At 35.2% G+C, this 23,487-nt stretch overlaps 1 protein-coding gene across 4 annotated transcripts in view; it reads right to left on the bottom strand.

Moving 5' to 3' along the window:
* The window catches only part of LOC150094462 (hemocytin-like), a 2,636,009-nt gene extending 2,612,768 nt beyond the window's left edge, over positions 1-23,241 (bottom strand). For all 4 annotated transcript variants that reach the window (XM_090412206.1, XM_090412207.1, XM_090412208.1 and 1 more), the window contains exons 1-2: positions 23,130-23,241; positions 17,646-17,698 (exon numbers count right to left, since the gene is read on the bottom strand). In XM_090412206.1, the coding sequence (XP_090268332.1) occupies positions 17,646-17,698; positions 23,130-23,206 (130 nt within the window). In that variant the 5' untranslated portion in view covers positions 23,207-23,241. The remainder of the gene's footprint in view (positions 1-17,645; positions 17,699-23,129) is intronic.
* Between the last annotated feature and the right edge of the window lie 246 nt (positions 23,242-23,487).

Raw genomic sequence — 23,487 nt, 5'->3', positions numbered from 1 at the left:
CTGTCTATTTTGAAGGTAGTTTGTAAACCACCTGTGCAGAGGTCCATCTATTCCTACATGTCTCAGATTTTCTAATAAGGTTTGATGTATGAGTGTATCAAATGCTTTAGTTAGATCAATAAAGATTATCATGGCAATTTTGGGTTTGTCTAAGGCGGTATTAATGACGCCTGTAAAGTCTTCCAAGAGAGATGTTGTTCCCTTATTTTTATGAAAGCCGTATTGTGTTTTAGGGATAATATTAAAGTTCTCTGTGTATGCTGTGAGTTTCTTTAGTACGATCCGCTCCATAATTTGATTGATAAATGGTAATGTTGCTGTGGGTCTGTAATTGCTGATTAAATTTCTTTTTCCATGTTTATATAAGAGTGTGATTATGGCAGTCTTTAGCATACTGGTATCTGTCCTGTTTTAAATATTTTATATATTAATTTTAGTAGCAAATGGCCTAAGCTAGTTGCATGTTGCTTAATATCATTAGGTCTAATACCATCAATTCCTGGGCCTTTGTTTGGTTTCATTTAATATATTACAGAGAGAAGTTCTGCTTCTTTTATGTTAGGGAACCATGTCTGTTTTGATTGTGGTCCAAGTGGAGGATCACGTTTTGTGGTTGGGGGATTATTTCTCTGCAGTTCTTGGATGGAGTCTGCAAAGTATTGGTTAAAGTCATTTGCTAATTGGTGGATAGATTTTGCGTCTTTCATGAAGCTGTGTTTTAACCAGCGCTCTTACAGCTAAAACCAAAGACCTTCTAGGAATAAACAAAACACTCGCAGACCTTTTTACATACTTAGAACAAATAAATCCAATACTTCTGAGATTCGACGAGAATAATATTCCACACAGGCATTATTCCAAAACAACTAAAAACTGCGATAATTACGCCAATTTACAAACATGGCAAAATAAATGATACACAGAACTACAGACCAATAGCTAAACTACCAGTCATCTCTAAAATTCTTGAAAAAAATAATACACACTACACTAAGAACTATTTAAAGGAGTACATCCTATAAAACTAGTACGGCTTTCAGAAAACAAAAAGCACAAACACCTTATTAGAAGCCATCATCTATATAAGCAAAGTCCTCGATAAAAACAAGTACGCTGTCCTTATACTTCTTGGCTTAACCAAAGCTTTTGATACTGCATACCTGGTTCAGGAACTCTATCTCAAACAGAACACAAGTAACAAAAATAGGCACACATTACAGCCGGTGTATACAAATAAAACACGGTGTCCCACGAGGCACCATATTATAACCTACTCAGTTCAACATATACATTAACAACGTTCACAACCTGGCAACACCAAATCAAATATATCAATATGCAGACAACACCGCGCTATTTCACACAGACATCAACACCACTCTCTCCAAAGCATAACATGACCGAAATCACATATTACTTCTACCAAATCTCAATTAATCAACAGCACCAAGACGCAGATGTTAATTATACATAAGCCAAGAATCATTCGCCCAGCACCACTATCGCTACACTGTCACATATACCGCTGCATTAACAACAAAAATAGTTATCCATGTCCCTTGGCCTTTATATAGACTGCCACTTTAAATGGACAAAACATGACTCCATCTAACTTAAAATTGATTTATTTATTTAGCGTATGGCTCACACATGAAAAGTTACATTACATTAATCCTTAATATATATAGACATAGTAATAGACATATGTACAATAAGAAGACAATACAGTCATAAAAGAGACACTCAGGAATCAAGAATAGGCTACAACTGAATCTCTAGGCTGATTACCCAGTCGACTGCACTTGGTGTAGCATGGATGAAGTCTGACAGGTTTCCACTGTATGCACGTAGTACACATTCTGCTATAATATGATTAATTGTTTGGCGGGGTGATCCACAGTCGCACCTGGGTGAGGCAATCATGCCCCATTTGTAAAGGTGGTCTGAACATCTGCCATGGTTGGTGCGGATTCGGTTAAGGGCAGACCAGGTTTTCCGAGGTAGGTCAAAACCCGAAGGTATCTGTGTTGGGTCCACTAATTCATGGAAGTTCCCTGTTGAAGTGTTACACCAGGACTCTTTCCACTTCTCCTTCATGTTGAAGCTTGTCTCTGCAAGATTTTTTACTGTTAAGATTGGAGGGTGCCTTGACTTTAGCCTGTTTATTTCTAGGGGTGGGATGTCTTCATGGATTGTAAGATTTTGGATTTCCATGATTTTGCTGTATTCATGTAGAAGAAAGTTGGATGTGTGGAGGCGGGATGTTGCTTAGCACTGAGAGCCAGTAGGTTGGGGTTGATTTTACAGTTCCAGAAATAAGGAGCACAGTGGTGTTAAGCTGGGCATCAACCAAATACACATCGGCGCTGTTCACTCAAGACAACAGTGGACGACCGTTACCTACATCGAGAAGAATTCTCTCCAATTTTCCCCGAAGCCAACATAGACCAATTATATTAGAAGTAGGTCTGCAGATACCTCTTGTCAGATCCATCTAAAGTCCCCATTGGAACTTCCAGAAAACCGACTGGGATACATTTGCTGCCTGTCTTGACAAATATGTCCGTTGGATCCCTCCAACAAGCAGTAATAACAAGAGATTCGCAGGAACTGTCTTAGCTGTAGGTAAGAATACCATACCAAGAGGCTTCCGGAAGGAGTATATCCCTGGATGGGATGATGATAGTAATAAACTGTATCAAGGCTGTGAATGAGTTCATCTGCAATGTCAGGATCGCCACACTCTAGATATTCTTGATACAGTTTATTCTTGATAAAGACTCGATTTTCGGCACTCCAGTAGAAAAGCGTGGAGGCTTCTAAGAAAACTAGGTAGTGGCACCCTGACTGTCCGGGAACAATCGGCTATTTCTCCTAACCAATATGCATCACATATTGTCAACACGTCAAGATATACCAGCAAGGACAAACAACACACTCTTCAAATAAAAAGAGAACTTACATATTTGAAAAATAACAGACCATCAGACCCTCTATACTCACGCCCTTCACTCTTGAAGATATTAACACTGCTCTAATGGATATGAAACCAGGCAAGGCTCCAGGTTTTGATGGAATTCATCCTGATTTCCTGCTGAAGACAGGCCAAAAGGCTCGACAGTGGTTGGCTTGCTTTTTCTCTGATATCCTGCAGACTGATAGACTTCCAAAAGAGTTTAAGAGGACAAAATTATCCCTATCTTAAAACCAGAAAAAACCAACAACAAACTAGAAAACTACTGACCAATTTCTCTGCTTAGCACCTGCTATAAGCTCCTAGAAAGGCTCATCCTTAATAGAATTGCCCCTAAGATAATAGAACAAGTCCCAGTGGAACAGGCCGGATTCAGACATAAACGAAGCTGCTGTGATCAGGTTCTATCACTCACCACACACATATAGAGGCAGGCTACCAACAATGCCGGAAAACAGCTGTAGCTTTTGTAGATCTTACTGCAGCTTATGACACAGTCTGGAGGCATGGCGCAGTCTGCAAGTTGCTCCGTGCTGTCACATGCAAAACAATAGCAAAACTAATCGATAACATGCTAAGCAACCGCTTGTTCCAAGTGTGTGTATGGACGAGAACAAAAGCAAACAAAGAACAGTGGATAATGGATTACCACAAGGGTCAGTTCTGGCTCCCCTCCTTTTTAACTTATACATCGCAGATATGCCTCATACAGCCTCTAAGAAGTTTTGCTATGCTGATGACATTGCTCTAGCCACCAAGCACACCAATTTTACTACAATGGAAGATACACTAACAAACGACCTTGCAGTCCTAGATGAATACTTCAGCAAATGGAGATTACGCCCGAATCCTAACAAAACACAAGTTTTGTGCTTCCACCTGAACAATAACCAGGCTAACAAAGAACTCACGGTCTACTTCAACCACAAACTGCTACACTACAACAGATTCCCGAAATATCTGAGCGTCACTCTAGATAGAACACTATCTTTTAAACCACATCTCATTAACACAGTATCCAAGCTAAAAACAAGAAACAAGATACTAAAAACAAGATACAAACTAAAAACAAGATACCGTGACATGAGTTTTTTTTTTATCTAACATAAAAAAAAAACTCATGTCACGGTACTTGCGAATCTCTACTCATCTGCTGTATAACAGTCTACGCCAGTGATGGCGAACCTTTTTACCCAGGTGTGTCGACCTTTTTTTTTTTAATATTGACGTTGTTGATGTGCCACTTGCTTTACATGCATTATAAATGTAACTGCATAACCATAGATGGTGACTTATACATATCATATTAGGCTATTTATTTAATAGGACATTGATATAAAATCTATGAATTAATATTATACAATTAATTTAATAAACTGAAATACAAACTTACATTACATTTAATGACTTTTCTGTTGCTGACTACTGGTACAAAGTTCTTTCAATGAACAAACCTACCTTCGCCTTAACTGAGAGCGATCTTACACGATTTATCGTGTAAGATCGCTCTCAGTTAATGCGAATTTTTTTCATCAGAATACCAATATTTTTCAACATCCAAGGTGAGTCACCTGAAACCCTCAAGTGTGCCAGTGCTGACACGCGTGTCATAGTTTCGCCATCACTGGTCTACGCCATGGGTGTCAAACTCGCGGCCCACGACGAATATTTTTGCGGCCCAGCCAAACGTTTGCCAATGAAAGTGATTACTACATATAGCTGTGTTGCATGCATTTCCTTTACACGCAGGCGAACCATTTCCCCCACTAATTCTACCAGCCGATTATATACCTACTATCACCTGCCAGTGTTGGATTCTGAATGAAGAGAAATTTAAATTATTAATACTCTCCTCAGAATCCAACATAATCCACCATGGCAAAGGCTACATTTGTAAATATTATTTAATGTAAATCACTTGTTTATAATTTAATATTCATATAACCTTTAATTTTATCTAATATTTAATTATTTAATCAAAGATATATGTATTAATAATGAAAAGACTGTATTAAATATTATTAAGCTATTTTAATTATTACTATGATAATGTTATAAGAATTTGTATTTGATAATTTAACTGCGCATTATTTGAAATGTAAATATTCTCTATTTATTCCTGTTTGTAGAAGTTTAACGATATGCAATAGCTCAATTTTATTATATTTTGTTTTGTTGTCATGGAAACGTATGTTAGATAGTGAGCACGTTTTTGAAACACCACGTGAGGAGAAGGTTTATTGAAAAGAGTTTTAGTCAAAGAATTCACGAGAGCAATTTAGGCGGGAAGAACGGAGATATATAAGCGATGAACGCTGAAATTATTGGGGAATTTAGAGATTTATAAGAGAGAGAGAGAGAGAGAGTGGCATTAGGTTGGAATCGGAGCATTCGGCATTCGGAAATCACAGTACGATAATAGCGAGTCGGCAAGTCACTCAAGCAGCTAAATAAGGTCTACTAGTCGAGAGGCGGTTAGCTAATAAGTTGTAGAATAACAATTATAGCTACGGAACACAGCTGAGTGATTACTAAATAGACTAGCAATACTTGAGTTGAGATTTAATTTCAGGGCCGATCTGTCAAGGACACACAGAATCTTGAAATAAAGCACGGAGTTACTAGAGAATAGTAGAGCTGTAAAGTTGAAGTTTACCGATAGCTGTGTTTAGAATTGTAGTGTCTAAGAATTAATTGAATGCCGGAAGAGTGAACAACTGTGCATATAAAACCTCAAGTTAAGGAATTATTGTGTATTGCCTTAATTCATAAATGATCAGTAGTATTTCATGCAAGAACGTTTGTTTATGTGTATAGTGACTGACGACTAATTCAGTTATTGCTTAGAAGATTTATTTAATGAGTGCCGTATTCTGTTTAAGTGTTTACAGTTATAAAAAGTGTTTACGTATAAGTAAATGAAGATAAAAGATTATTGGTAAGATTATTCCAATCATTAATATTCCTATACAGAGAAGTGTGTGAGTTTCATCTTAGAATTTCCTTATAATAACAGTAACAATTGGTGAGAATTAGCTGAAGTGTAAAATTAAAAGTGTTTGTTTGTGAAGAGGTGTGTTACTGCGATTTCGAGTGAGGCGGATTAATCCCACCTACTTCGAAGCTTGGGTTAGCTTTTATGAAAGTTATTAATAAAAAATCATTACTATTATTAGTAGTAGTAGTATAATTATTAATAACTAGAAGCAGAGAAAAGTTCTCTATGCAATACATCAAATCAAACCTAACAAAGGCCCAGGAATTGATGGTATCAGACCTAAAGATATAAAGCAACATTCAACTAGTTTAAGTCCTATCCTACTAAAATTAATAAATAAAATATTTAAAACAGGACAGATACCAAGTATGCTAAAGACCGCCATAATCATACCCATATACAAACATGGAAAAAAAATTAATCAGCAATTACAGACCCACAGCAACATTACCATTTATCAATCAAATTATGGAGCAGATCATACTGAAGAAACTCACAGCATACCCTGAGATCTTTCATATTATCCCCAAAACACAATATGGTTTTCAGAAAAATAAGGGAACAACATCTTTCTTGGAAGACTTTACAGACGTAATTAATACCGCCTTAGACAAAAACAAAATTGTCATGGTAGACTTTATTGATCTAACTAAAGCATTCGATACACTAACACATCAAACCTTGTTAGAAAAGCTGAGGCATGTTGGAATAGACGGTCCTCTTTACAGGTGTCGGATCACACGTATCGGATCAAACCGAAGCAGAGAGCTACCAATAACCTGTGGAGTGCCACAAGGAGCTGTACTCTCCCCAACCCTATTCAACATTTACACGCACGATATTAATCAGTTACAACTCAAAGGTAAGATACTCCAATACGCAGATGATACAGCAATAATATCCATCCATTATAACGCAGGCATCCAATACGCAGTCCGCGCGGTTAGCCTAGTGGCTTTGCGCTTCGCAACCATATGCCTGGGGAAGGAGTGTCCTAGGTTCGATTCCCGTCGGAGACGTGAGGAGCTGAAGGATCTTCCTCAGCCATAGCCAAGTTAGCCGGTCTTGGGCGCGGGCAGTAGGGTTTTTTCCGCCAGTTTATCTGGTGTTTTTCATCCCGCAAGCAGGCAAACCGGCCCCTTGAACACACAGGGATACAGCCAAGAATACCTTGAGGCATAGGAGTGACCATTCTATCCTCGTATTTCGGTTACGAAATCCTGGCATGCTTGGAAGGTTGTGGGCCTTAAAGGCCTGTTAAAACCATTGGGATAGATAGGATTATAACGCAGGCATAGCCCAAACAAATATGCAACATGACATAAATCTGATCATAGACTGGCTCACGAAAAACTCCATACACCTAAACTCAGAAAAGACAAAATTAATGGTATTCAGAAATCCACTGACTTGACCAGTTGATAACAAATATATAACCATCCAACATCCACTTTCCAACATAAAAAACACACAGAACAGCAAAACCACTATAATCACTCAGGTTGAAACAATACGATACCTTGGAATTTACTTCGATGCAGATATGAACTGGAATAGCCACATAAACCATTTACACAACAAACTCGAACAATAAGTGTCAAACTCTACAGGTTAAAAGACATAGTTCCCATACCTAAAAACACTACTATGCAAAGCACTATACCAAAATATACTAAGATACGCTATAACAACGTATGCTTTCTGTGCACCCTACAAATTAAATAGTTTAATGTCACTACAGTACAAAATGACAAAACTGATCTTTTAGGAACAAAGAGAAAATCAAGACCTTATAAACATTGGAATGTCAGAACACAAAATACTGACAGCAAAACATTTATGTCACTATGCAGCTTTGCTAAAACATTATTTCGATGCTAACTACAGGACAGTCAGAAATACATACCGTATAACAAGACCTCAGACTACTAATTATATCACATATAAATACAATAATCACTACGGAAAGGCCACGCTAAACTTCTACATCGCAGACATGATAAACAAATTACCTTTTTGAATACAGAAACCTTATAAACTACAATAGCCTGAAAAGAGCTCTAAGGACATACTATTAACAAGAAACACGCACGCAAAATACCATACAAACTTAACGAAACACAATATTCGTTCAGGCTTCTAGTTCAGCGACGCGTCAATACATTCCAAGTTATTGTGTGTGTGTGTGTGTGTGTGTGTGTGTGTGTGTGTGTGTGTGTGTGTGTGTGTGTGTGTGTGTGTGTGTGTGTGTGTGTGTGTGTGTGTGTGTGTGTGTGTGTGTGTGTGTGTGTGTGTGTGTGTGTGTGTGTGTGTGTGTGTGTGTGTGTGTGTGTGTGTGTGTGTGTGCGTGCGTGCGTGCGTGCGTGCGTGCGTGCGAATTTCTCAAGCGTAGATTTCGTGGCTTCCCAACACAGCAAAAAAAAACCAATAAATAATAACCAACTGGTGTCATCCTCAGATAAGCTTGCAAATAAGCTTCAGGGATGAAAGCGGAGAATTTAGTTCTCATCCAAGATGTATCATATGTAACCAAGTGCATGTAATGTACGTATTTATTTATAATGTACGTAGTGTTTGTTTACATATAATAATGTATGTATTACATACATTTGATTACATATGATACATTACTTACATTTGTTTACATATAATACATACATCATTATATGTAAACAAACACTACGTACATTATAAATAAATACGTACATTACATCCACTTGGTTACATATGATACATCTTGGATGAGAACTAATTTCTCCGCTTTCATCCCCGAAGCTTATATGCAAGCTTATCTGAGGATGACTGTAACAAAAGTATGCAATATAGAGTGATTATATCCATTGATATTGTATATATAGAGTATAAAATTGCAAAGAAACATCTGTGATAAGCATCATTATGAATATTATAATAATATATGTTGTAAACAGTTATTGTTATTATTATTATTTAAAAAAAACTTTATTTACGAGAAAGTATTTGTTATGCATAATTGTCTTCATATAATGTATGTAATTTATCTGAGAAATAATAAAATGTCAAAAAATATATATATATATATAAAGACAAAAGACGCAAAACCAATCGAAATAAAATCCGTGGAAGACCTCAACAGGCTGCCACATTGAAAGGAATATTGACAACTCGTAAAGAAAGAAAAGCACACCAATCAACATGAATGCAGACCATCAAGCAGACGTAATCACCCCGGAACATGCTAATTGCCACATTCTGAAATCAGTAACAGAATGGAAACAAATGACAATCCCCACAAAAGGACTATTTATTCTGCACATCAACAACAGAAGCATTCTAAAATACTGGCTGACCCTGCAAGCTTATCTAAAGGAAGATATAGACGATATAGACATTATAATACTGACTGAAGTATCTAATGCTAATTGCCACATTCTGAAATCAGTAACAGAATGGAAACAAATGACAATCCCCACAAAAGGACTATTTATTCTGCACATCAACAACAGAAGCATTCTAAAATACTGGCTGACCCTGCAAGCTTATCTAAAGGAAGATATAGACGATATAGACATTATAATACTGACTGAAGTATCTACGACAAACGAATAGGCATCCACCTACCAAACGACACACTTCCAACAACATAAACACTGCAGACAAAAAAAAAAACCAGGCGGTGGTATAATAATATTTACCAAACATAAACTAGAAGTAACAGAAATCAACTATAAACTTGAATACGCAGAAAACATATGCATCGAAATTAAAAACATCAAACAAGAAAACTCCTTGATATTAAACGCAATATACAGACCTCCCAACTTAAGCACCACAAAATTCCTAGAAGAACTAAACAGATGGCTTTCAGCCAAGGAAGTAGGCGCCTCAGAATATTTGATAATAATAGGAGACATTAATATAAACATTAGGAACATAAATAACAACACAGAACAATACCTAGACCTATTATCGGCATATAACATAACCCCATCCATACAGTCGTATACACGAGAAGAGATAGTCGGAAACACAACAAACTCATCCTGTATTTATCATATAAATATAAAGGCAACTCCCAACAGCCACACAGCAGCCGTCATAACATGCAAACTGGCAGACCATTATTTCACAGCATTACAGTTTCACACTGGACCAGAACCAATAAAACTCACTGAGATTACAAGAGAGTATTATAACATTCTAAACGAAACAATAGGAAATCGAAATCAGAAAGACAGACTGGATGTAGGTAGCATCTTTAGACTCTGTTGAAGCTGTATATAATAATCTTAAACTTGCATTTAACAAAATATATAACAAAGCATTATCAAAAATAAAAATACGCTCCCAAACGAAACAAAATCGATGGATAACAGACAACATATTAACAGACATACAAAGAAAAGATGCCCTATGGAAACAACTTAAGAAGTCGCCAAACAATATCGCTTTAAAAGCTGAATACAATAGAAAACGGAATCTCCTAACAACATAGATTAAAACGGCAAAAAGAAACTATTACAGCAACAAATTAACAACAGTTCAGAATGATATAAAGAAAACCTGATACCTGGTTAATGAAATGCTGGACAGTATACACAGAACCACTGCCTCAGAAACAATAAAACACAGCTTTGTCTGCGACTCCAAATCCCGCATACAGTTGGCAAACAACTTTAATCAGCACTTCGTGAACTCTGTCCAAAACCTACAAGAAACAACCTTTCCTCACACAAACATACATTCTCCACTAGGTCCACGAGCAACCCAGTCGATGTGGTTCCCCACAGTAACAAACAAAGAACTATCACTGGCAATTCAACAAATTAACCCTAACAAAGGACCAGGGATAGACGGAATCAGACCAAAACACATCAAAAAACACTCAACCAACCTACTTCCAGTTATACAAAAACTGTTAAATATAATCTTCGACACAGGACACATACCTGAAACACTGAAGACTGCATTAATCACACGCATACACGAACAGGGAAAAAGAAACATTATAAGTAATAACAGACCCATCGCCACGTTGTCTGTAATCAACCAAATCATGGAGCGCATCGTGCATTGCAAACTCTCCATATACGTAGAAAAATTTCAAATCATACCCAAAATACAATATTGCTTTCAAAAAAATAAAGGAACAGCAACACCCCTGGAAGATTTCACAGATCTAATAAACGCTGCATTGGATAAAAACAGAATAACATTAGTGGTATTCACTGACCTAACAAAAGCATTTGACACACTAAGACACAAAACCTTGTTAACGAAACTAACGCATATCGGAATCGGAGGTCGTCTACTCCAGTGGCTTAAAGCATACATAAAAAACAGAAAGCACACCACACGTATAGGATCAGCATATAGCAAAGAGGTACATGTAATCTGTGGAGTACCGCAAGGAGCTGTCCTCTCTCCCATTCTATTTAACAGATACACACACGACATAAGCCACCTTCCCCTAAAAAATAAAATACTTCAAGCAGACGACACGGCCATAGTATCCATTGACAACAATGCAAATATCGCTTACATAAATATGCAACACGACATCAATCAAATCACTAACTGGTTAACCGAAAATGGCATTATATAAATCCTGGAAAAAACAAAGCTAATGGTATTCAAAAACCCTCAAACCCTTCCCATAGAAACTAAATATCTCACTATCCAACATTCATCCTCCTATACACAAAGCGCAGAAACTAAAATCACAACCATCACACAGGTGAAAACAACACGCTATCTCGGACTTCACTTCGATGCTAATCAAAGTTGGAATAGCCATACAAACTACCTATATACCAAGCTTAATAATAGCAAGCAAACTATACAGGTTAAAAGATTTTGCCCCAACCCACATAAAAATACTAATCTATAAAGCATTGTGTGAAAACATTTTTTAAGATATGCAATCGCATCATACGCATTCTGTGCAGACTACAGACTTAACAGGTTACAATATAAAACGATAAAACTGATATTCTGGGTACAACCCACACTTATGCAGGAAGCACGGACAAAACCCAAAATATTTAAGGTGAAACACTTATGCCACTACACAGTCATGTTAAAACATTACTACAATCCAACCTATAGAGTAACCAGAACAACATATCACATAACAAGACCACAGTTAACAAACTACAGAACATATAAGCACAACAATCACAATGGCAAAGCCACCCGAAACTTTTACATACCTGACATGATAAACAAGCTGCCGTTCGACGACAGAAACCTAGTAACATACAGAGAGCTGAAACAGGCGCTATATAAATATTATAGCGAGAATGAAAATTAGAGCAATTCCTATTTCTCTCTCCCCCCACCTCACACACACACACACAAACCTATAACAAACCATGTCTAAATCCAACCCTATTCGCAAAAAAAAAAAAAAAGTTAAACTGTAATAGCAGTCCAAGTCTTCCAAGCACGTACCAACAAACAGTAAAATCAACACCTGGCTTGTGACCAGTGTAGAAACATAACCATGAAACCACCACCATCTATCATCTATTATCTTCCTCAGATAAGCTCTGCTAAGCTTCGAGGAAGAAAATTATTAACTTGCAAGTATCAGTTATTCAAAATTTTAATGTGTTATAAATATTATATATATAATTATTACAGCATTTATGTATGCAATTTATCTGAGACATAAAAAAAATAAATAAAATAAAACATAAAATTATTATTATTATTATGTATTTTCTATATTCAAAAATTCTGTATAATCTTTATTGTTAATATTAGAAGAACATGTGTTGTAAATACATAATATAGAGGCAAAAAAGTATTTTTATAAATTTTATTTGAAATCCAATGTAGAAAATGTAGCACTTTGTGCTGAATTCTGTAAAATTATAAGTTGCAATGTCACTCAAGATGTTTATTGTATATGTAAATATTTTAGCAAATCAATAAAAAAAAATATTATCAAATATTAAAAATATATATATATATATCAAAAGATATCCTGTCAGTAGATTGGTTACCACGAAAAAGGAAAAGAGAAAGTAATCCCCGTCCTTCTCCGGTCGTGGTGCGATTCACCAACAACCCAACAAAATTTGCACTTATAAAAGCTAGCAGGATTAAAAAACAAATAGCCAAGGATCTGAAAGGAGCCCACGACAATACCCCAATATACTTGTCCGAATACTTAATGACATATTATCAAAAACTATTCTACCAATGAAGGAAAGTAAAAACAGAAAACAATTACCAGTTTATATGGATAAGACAGCAAACTATTCCTTAACAAGACACAAGACGCAAAACCAATCCAGATTTTATTTGGATTTAGAAGAACTCAACAAGCTACCACATTAAAAGGAATATTGATGACTCGTAAAGAAGGGAACAGCACGCCAACTTACATGAATGCAGACCATCAAGCAGATGTAATCATCCGGAACATGATAATTGCCACATTCTGAAATCGATAACAGAATGGACACAAGTGACTATCCCCAAAAAAGGACTATCTATTCTCCACATCAACATTAGAAGCATTCAAAAATACTGGCTAACCCTGCAAGCTTATTTGAAGGAAGATATAGACAACATAGACATTTTAATACTGACTGAAGTATCTACGACAAACGAAGAGGCGACCATCTACCAAATGCCACTGTTCCAACAAAAAAAACACTGCAGACAAACTAAACGAGGGGTGGTATAATAACATTTACCAAACATAAACTAGAAGTAACAGAAATCAACTATAAACTAGAATACACAGAAACATATGCATCGAAATTAAAAACATCAAACAAATAAACTCCTTGATATTAAACGCAATATACAGACCACCTAATTTAAGCACCATAAAATTTATAGATGAATTAAACAGATGAATTTTAGCCACGGTAGAAGGCGCCTCACAATACTTGATAATAATAGGAGACATGAATATGAACATTAGGAACATAAATAACAACACAGAACAATACCTAGACCTCTCATCAGCATATAACATAACCTCATCCACACAGTTGTATACACGAGAAGAGATAGTCGGAAATACAACATCCTAATCCTGTGTTGACCATATAAATATAAAGCCCCCCCCCCCCCCCAAACAGTCACACAGCAGCCATCATAACATGCCAACTGGCAGATCATTATGTCACAGCATTACAGTTACACACTGGACCAGAACCTATAAAACTCACTGAGACTACAAGAGAGTATTATAACATTCTAAACGAAACAATAGTAAACGTCGAAATCAGAAAGACAGACTGGATGCAGGTAGCATCTTTAGACTCTGCTGATGCTGTATATGCTATTCTTAAACTTAGATTTAATAAAATAAATAATAAAACATTAACAAAAATAAACATACGCTCCCAAACCAGTCGGAATCCATGGATAACAGGCAACATATTAATAGACACACAAAGAAAAGATGCCCCATAAAAACAACTTAAGAGGTCACTTAACAATACCGTTTTTCAAGCTGAATAGAAAATGAGAACAGACTCTCTTAACAACACAGATTAGAACTGCAAAAAGAAACTACTACAGCGACAAATTAACAACAGCTCAGAACGACATAAAGGAAATCTGGCACCCGATTAACGAAATGCTGGACAATACACACAGAACCACTGCCTCAGAAACAATAAAACACAGCTTTGCTTAAGAGTTGGCAAACAACTTTAATCAGCACTTCGTGAACTCCCAAAACTATAAGAAACAATCTCTTCCCACACAAATGAACATTCCCCACTAGGTCTAGGAGCAATCCAGTCGATGTGGTTCCCCACAGTAACAAAAGAAGAACTATGACTTGCAATTGAACAAATTAACTCTAACAAAGAACCAGGGATAGACGGAAGCAGAACCAAAAGACATCAAGGAACATTCAACCAACCTACGTCAAGTTTTACAAAAACTGTTAAATTAAATTTTCGAAAGGGATACATACCTGAAACATTAAAGACTACATTAATCACACCCATACATAAAAATGGAAAAAGAAACATTATAAGTAATTACAGACCCATCGTTACGTTGTCTATAATACCAAATCATGGAGCACATCGTGCATTGCAAACTCTCTACATACGTAAAAAAATTTCAAATCATACCCAAAACACAATATGGCTTTCAAAAAAATAAAGGAACAGCAACACTCCTGGAAGAATTCACAGACCTAATAAATGCTGAATTGGATAAAAACAGAATAACATTAGTTGTTTTCATTGACCTAATCAAAACATTTGACACACTAACACACAAAACCTTATTAACGCAACTAACGCATATGGAATCGGAAGTCGTCTACTGCAATGGTTTAAAGATACATGAAAACAGGAAGCACATTACACAAGCAGGATCAGCGTACAGCAAAGAGGTACCAGTAACCTGTGGAGTACCGCAAGGAGTTATCCTATCTCCCATTCTATTTAGCATATACACACACGACATATACCATCTTTTCTTAAAAAGTAAAATCTTCCAGTACGCAGACAATGCTGCCATAGTATCCATTCACAACAACACAAATATTGCTTACACTAATATGCAACCCGACATCAATCAAATCACTAACTGGTTAACCGAAAACGGCATTATATAAATCCTGGAAAAAACAAAGCTAATGGTATTCAAAAACCCTCAAACCCTTCCCATAGAAACTAAATATCCAACATTCATCCTCCTATACACAAAGCGCAGAAACTAAAATCACAACCATCACACAGGTGAAAACAACACGCTATCTCGGACTTCACTTCGATGCTAATCAAAGTTGGAATAGCCATACAAACTACCTATATACCAAGCTTAATAATAGCAAGCAAACTATACAGATTAAAAGACATTGCCCCAACTCACATAAAAATACTAATCTATAGAGCATTATCTGAAAACATTTTAAGATACGCAATCACATCATACGCATTCTGCACAGACTACAGACTTAACAGGTTACAATGGTTGCAATATAAAATGGTAAAACTGATATTCTGGGAACAACCCACACTTATGCAGGAAGCACGGACACAACACAAAACATTTAAGGTGAAACACTTATGCCACTACACAGTCATGTTAAAACATTACTACAATCCACCCTATAGAGTAACCAGAACAACACATCACATAACAAGACCACAGTCAACAAACTACAGAACATATAAGTACAACAATCATAATGCCAAAGCCACCCGAAACTTCTATGTACCTGACATGACAAACAAACTGCCGTTCGACGACAGAAACCTAGTAACATACAGAGAGCTGAAACAGGCACTATATAAGTATTATAGCGAGAATGAAAATTAGAGCAATTCCTGTTTCTCTCCCCCCCCCCCCTCACACACACATACACATACACACACACACCCTATGACAAACCCCCTCTCAAAAACCATCACTTGAAGAACACAAACAAACATACACACCATGTCTAAATCCAACCCTACTTGCAAAAAAAAGGGGGGGAAAGGTAAACTGTAGTAGCAGTTGAAGTCTCTCAGCACGTACCAACAAACAGTAAAATCAACACCTGGCTTGCGAACAGTACAGAAACATAACCATGAAACCACAGCCATCTTTCATCTATTATCTTCCTCAGATAAGCTCTGCTAAGCTTCGAGGAGGGACTCAGAAATGCCTCCCAAAGAAAACATATAATACATTATAGAGAAAAGAAAAAAAAACTAAACCTCTTGTAAATATTTAATATTATGTGTTGTAAATATACAATCAGAATATACAATCATAATTTCAATAATAATAATAATAATAATAATAATAATAATAATAATAATAATAATAAAAAGGATTGAATTAAAAAAGGAAAAAAATTATTATTTATAAATATTATTAACTTGCAAGTATCTGTTACTTACAATTGTAATGTGTTGTAAATATGATATATATATACACGTGTATATATAATTATTACTATATCTATTGTATTTAATTTATCTGAGACATAATAAAATGTTTAAAAAAATTATTATTATTTAAGATATCTGTATTAAAAACATGTAAACAAATCTGTATTAAATACAGAATGCATAAAAATAATGAAAGAAAAATACAAATGATAAAATGTAGAAAAATTATGCATATTTATATGAAATTACTTCATTATTATTATTATTACTACTACTGAAATATGTGTGATGTATAACTGCATTGTATAATGAATTGTATGAATATTCGTGCCAATCCATATGTGAATACGATGGATAAATATTTACCTAATTTTAAAGAATGTATATTTATATTTATAAAAATTAGTTCTCTGCATTTTGTACTGAATCTTTCTACTGTACAGAAAATATAACAATACGTCTCATTGGATGTACGAGTATATGTAAATACTCTTTATGATTATGATAATAAACCTTGTCATTGTCAAATTATTATTATTATTATTATTATTATTATTATTATTATTATTATTATTATTATTATTATTATTATTATACGGGCATCTCTATGGAGTCAGTAGAGTCAGGAGATGTTAAATAAAATATAATGCTGCACTTACTGGATCCAAAACTATTCGAACTCGGGGGGGGGGGGAATTAAGATCCCTCCAACAACAAAACTGAACTCCCTTAAAAATCTCATGTTACAAAAAGTAAGTACAAGTGAGAAAATTCATGCCTAATTAATTTACAGCTTATTGTATTAGAATTGAAATTTTCTTACCTGTTTTGCGCGAATGCTTTTTTATTGCAGGAAGTGTCATTGGTTTCTTCCTACTGCAAAAAATAAAAATAAAAAATAAAAAAAATTAAAGAATGAAAAATATAAGTATTTTACATTGACAAAATTGACACAACACAAAATTATGTAAACTCAAAGAAAGTTAGAATGCTTCGTCACTAACTGCCATTTTACTAGTCATATCTAATTCTCAATCTAAAATTTTCTAAAATCCATAATACTATTTCATAATTATATATCTCAAGGAAAAAAATAATAATAGCAACTTATGTCCACACTTTTCTCTTTCTTACAATCAAAATTAAGCATAAGGCATTAAATGCATAATGCCAGTCAATTAACGCATGTAGAGAAATATCAATTTTAAATGTGTGTGTTTAAAATTTAGCAATAACTGTTAGTATTTATGTATGTTGTATATCAAAGTACTACTAGCGGTTATACATTGATATACAGCTGTTGGTATATACTGGATATTGTTTAAAAAGAATTGCTTAATATGTAGATAAATGCACGTTTTTATGCAATATGTGGTTATAGATCTGTAATCAGTATACCGAGATTAATTATGTATAATTCATAAATTTAATACATATTATACTAAGACATGACATATAGCTTATTTGCTTCAACAACTATTACTAAACCACTCTATTATTAATTTGCAGCAAACCTTAAAACACGCATTTTGTATAAGTTCACGAAAAAATTCAAAAGATTTACTTTAAAATGCTTATGTTGTTTGATATACAGATATTTTGGGGGAGATAAAACTAATTTATGGGAGAAGAATGCCTGCTACTTCCGTATGAGATCGACTCACTCATTTTCCATTGAAATTCCTCTTGTCATCAAGATAATCGAACCCAGATCTTTTGCAATAGAAGTGTACTTGCCCGTTCACTCTTTTTCAACTGACCTACAGAAGAGCTATAAAATATGTTTACAATAAATTCCATCCTTCCTATTTTAGTTTCAATCTAAACGCATACTTCAATTTTAAATACACGTGCCTTTCGTTAAAATAAGTCTTATCATAGGAGAGAGTACTAAGTGATAAATATTGAAACAAGTTTATGGAGTTCTCCATAGACCTGACACAATATTTGTCACTCGCCTGTGGGTTTTCTCCATCACTTCTTCATTCCCATGGAATCCAGATAACTAGATCTGTGCATAATAGTCCGGATGTCTTGTTAGAGCCTTATAAAGGGGAATAATAACCTCCCTATCCCTACCTATTCTTCAGCAAACAAGTAAATGATATAGTATTTTGTATTAATTATTACATATTATATTAATTATATCAGCCTCAGCCTGTGTAGCTCAGTGGATGTGGCGTTTGCACACCACCGCGCTTGGCCGCACGAAGGAAGTCTTGGTTTCGAGTCTAGTCGGCGACTAGAGGAAATTTTTTTAAGCCTTTTTTCGACCGGTTCCCGAGTTAGTCGATCTCTGGCACGGGCAAGCAGGTTTTTCCTCCCGGAAACTCGGGTTTTTCGTCCTGTAAACTCAAGAAAATCGACCGTAGAACTCACATTATTTCAGACATTAAAAAATATATTGTGTTAGGGTTAGGGACCACGAGATGGCGGCACATTTGAGCCGTCTCTCTTCACTGCGTACAGCTTAATTAGTGATAGCCTTGGGCCATCTGTCTCTGATTGGGTACCAGTGGAGATTGAACTGCCCACTCAGTCTCCAAAAGTTAGATAGAGCTAAATGGCCTCGCCTACTCCCGTATACGGGAATAAAAAGGCGTTAGCTGATTTTTTTTTTATATTAATTATATTATATTATTATATTATTATTTGTATTAATTATTATATTATATAGTATTGATTGCTTTTTCTTCAAAATCCTTAAGAAATACGTCAGCAAGAATCGGAGAGAGCGGACTGCCCACAGTCAAACCTGAGTTCTGTTTGTAAATCTTGTTTTTCGTATTTGAAGTATCCTAAATTTACACAGCGAAAAAGTAAGGAAAAGAGTTTCTTGGATAGTTTGTTCTGGAGAAGATGGAGGACTTCTTGAGTAGGTACATTTGTGAAGAGAAAAACTATATTTTGATTACTTTCGCAATATGCCCTCTAAACTTCAACTCCCTGTCCACAATTATCTCCAAATCCATGCCTCAGTTTCTTTCCTACAGTTCAGTTCCATCAATATAGTGCACAACATTTGATTACACAACCAAAGTGTATCACATTACAGTTATCCACGTTAAACTGAGAACAATTTATCTTTGTTCTATTTAAGTCATCCTGCAGGATGACTACGAAACTTGCCATTAAATCTGATTTGCTGAGTTTGATGTCTTTGATTCTGGACACAAAATCAGCTGAATTCTTAAGAGAGAAACAATGGTTTCTCTCTTTAAAAGATTGATAAAAATTTTTCTCTTTCCATCGCTCAACTGCTATTGAAGATTCTTCTCCCCCAAGAGCTTTTATATCGTTGCCACACATCAGCTCTCTCTCCCTAAAACTGGCAAATATTCTTAAAAAATTCAACATTAGAACTTGCTTAACTACGTTTCCAAAACTTAGCTCCATACTAAGTAGACCTAAAGTGAAACATTTTCCTATTCAGTATCCAGGAGTCTACAAGATGAATGCGACAAACCATATTACGATCAGACAGCTAAATCCATCCTTTTACGTATGGAAGAACACACGAAAGAGACATCTCCTACAATGGGACCAGGGCCAGCGTTCTCTCTAGCCACGTTCTCTTCTCTATCAACTCGGATGGAGGCCTCCAACACCTCGTAGACTGGCCGCAAACTTCTAATATCCATGTGTGTTATGATGATCTCGAAAGAAAGATTATCGAATCTAGAGAAATATCGCTCGATTCATCCCATATTAACAACAGCCTTTGCTACAATCTTTCTGACTTACACAATGGCACTGTCCAGTATTGGCGCACTCGTGACAGCTCACGCACGTAGTCAATTTCAATTGGAACTCCAGCACCTATTCCGGTTTTAAAATGTACTATTGTGTTTTATACTAGATCTGTTGATGTAATTTTATCACGTCTCTGTTATTTTATATAATCCTTTGCCTGTGATACCTGAAGAAGTTGATTTATTTAACAAAACTAGCAGTATCTTAACATTAAACCTTTTATTTTTCATTCTCGGTATATAGTCATTCAAACTAATATATATATATATATATATTAAAATAGCTTGGCATCTTTAACATATATTATACCCAAGGTAAAAAACTTTCTACACACACACACACACACACACACACACACATATATATATATATATATATATATATATAGTGGTATCTCGCTAATCCGAACTAATAAAACCGTGCTCGTTCAATTAGCGAAAAGTTCGGATTAGTGAATTTTCCCCCAAGAGACAACAATAACTAGCGTTTAAGACAAAAATAATCAGATTCTAATGTTACACCAATTTAATTCTGTAAATAAATGAAGTAACTGATAGAAAAAAAGCTACTGTACTGTAATGTAAAACTCAAAAAATAATATAACACACAAGTTTATTTTAGTAAAAATTTACTTTGTATGTACCTGTATTGTTGAGGATTCTGATTTAATAAAATTGCATAGTTCAGTACATAACTTAATTTGCGTAAGAAATACCACTTTCTTGTACACAACACAAAAAGGGTATCCCGAAAATAAAGTTTCAGAAAATAAAACTAAAAACGTTTTATTTCTTTGTAAAAAAGTCACTGATTTTCTTTTGCTTCTTAGAAACTAAACTTTTTTCGAATGCTTCTTAAAAATGCTGTATTTTCAGAGCTGTATTAGCAATAAAATTTTGTGGAATGGCGTATCATTCTGCTTAGCCCATTCTATACACATATTAAAACTGTCAACTGCCTCATCATGTTTTATTTTTATTCTTCGAGTCCTTTATCGTCAGCATCGTCTTCTAATTCATTTTCTAGGGTCATATTTATATTTATAATTTCATCGTCTAATTTGATTTCAAATTCGCTTTCAGATCTAACTGTAATCCATTCCGTAACATCTGTTTGTGAAATTTCAACATCTGGATTTATATTTTTAACCAAATTATGCACATTTTGAATTTCCTGTTTTTGTGTATCACCGTAGTTATCTTGGTAAATTCTAGAAGGCCACAGTTTTTTTCCATGACGCTCGAATTGCCTCAGGTTCGAAGGCTTCCCAAGCAGCAGCAACTGAGAATGCTACATCCTTAATTATTAATAGTACACAAAATAATAATACGTATAAATAAAACTTTTTTTTCCTTTCAAGCAGCAGTTCGGATTACTGGAGGATTCGGACTAAAGAGGTTCGGATTAGCGAGATACATTGTGTGTGTGTGTGTGTGTGTGTGTGTGTGTGTGTGTGTGTGTGTGTGTGTGTGTGTGTGTGTGTGTGTTAAGACAAGACCTAATCTTGACAAAACAACGCTGTCTCTTTTAAAGTATCATATTTCCCCCGTCTTGAATTCTTTGTTTTGCCAACTTCAATATTTTAAAAACCTGAGTTCACATCCCATAGTACAAAGAAACGTGTTTTTCAGATGAAAAAAAGTTAGCTGGTCTAAAGTTGAAGTAGTATTTTTTCTTTTAGGTGGCGTTTTTACACCTTCAAAACAGACGCACCTTCAAGAACAGGAGTCAGTGTTTCTTAAAGGATCAATATCAAACCCCAATGGAGTCGATATTCATCCCCTCCCCCACTCTTCAAGTCATTTTATTGAAAAAGGGGAATTGTATATGATAAGGGTTGGAATGGGGGGGGCAGTCGACGGCAATAATATTATGACATAATAATAAATATAAGTCTAGATGATCTATAGATGAGTTTATTTTACAAGAGATTATTGAAACTGCGAAATTTAGTGGCCAAATGTTCCAAACTAAAGGGTATGCTGCTCATTGGAATAATTGTACGGGAATAAATATCATTTCTTCGCGTAAAAAGTACCGTCGAATTTTTTTATTAACGTTCCTCAATTCTTATCTTGTAGACGCAGGATTCAGTCATAAATAATTTACTCAGAAAAGTAGAAACAAGTTAAACATATCAGAACGTTAGAACCTAAAGGTGCAATTGAGTAATTTCAGCCTGGATATGACATTGCTTATTGCGAACTATCAAGCACAACTATCAAATTTAAAAAAAAAAAAATATATATATATATATATATATATATACTTCTTAATGGGATAAAGAAAGGTAAAATGGTAAAATGCCTTTATAAAGCGATTTAGAGGAGAAAATAAATTGAGAATCTTTGGTTTATCTTATCAAGGACTGATGTTATATAAAACATGTTGATTGGATGGCCAACTAAATTTTTTATGAAAACTAATTCACAAGTAGCATTATCCTGAACTAAATTGAAATAAAAAATTACAACTTACGAAGAAAGAAAAGAAAATACACCGTGTTTTCTTTCCTTATACCAACTTTATTAATACATGAAAAATTAATACTTACCCTTTGAATGCTGCATTAGACGTGTCGCATAAAACAAGTATTATGCAGCAACATATTAGGACCCTTTGAAAGGCCATGATGACTGCGATTCTTTTCGCAACTGTAAACTGGCGGTCACTTTCAAGCAAGTAAAAATGTTCGTGCTTTCATGCTCTTTTTAACTGTTCTTAGGGAACCAAAGGAAGTTGGCTTGCATTGATATCGCTCATACCTAGGAGGGGCTGAAAATGCGAAGCTGCACGCTTTCCGCATCTAGATAAAAGGCGAGCTTGGACTGAATTCCGTGTATGTCCAGTTTGATCATTTAGGATTTCGCCCTTTCCTGCACCGCCCGACAGGATGCTTTAATGTGTGTCCA

Source organism: Typopeltis vanoorti, chromosome 22 (assembly GCF_054136105.1).
Source record: "Typopeltis vanoorti isolate ZY-2024b chromosome 22, IOZ_Tvanoo_1.0, whole genome shotgun sequence".
Taxonomy (NCBI): Eukaryota; Metazoa; Arthropoda; class Arachnida; order Uropygi; family Thelyphonidae; genus Typopeltis; species Typopeltis vanoorti.
This window is presented reverse-complemented; position numbering and strand designations above follow the sequence as displayed.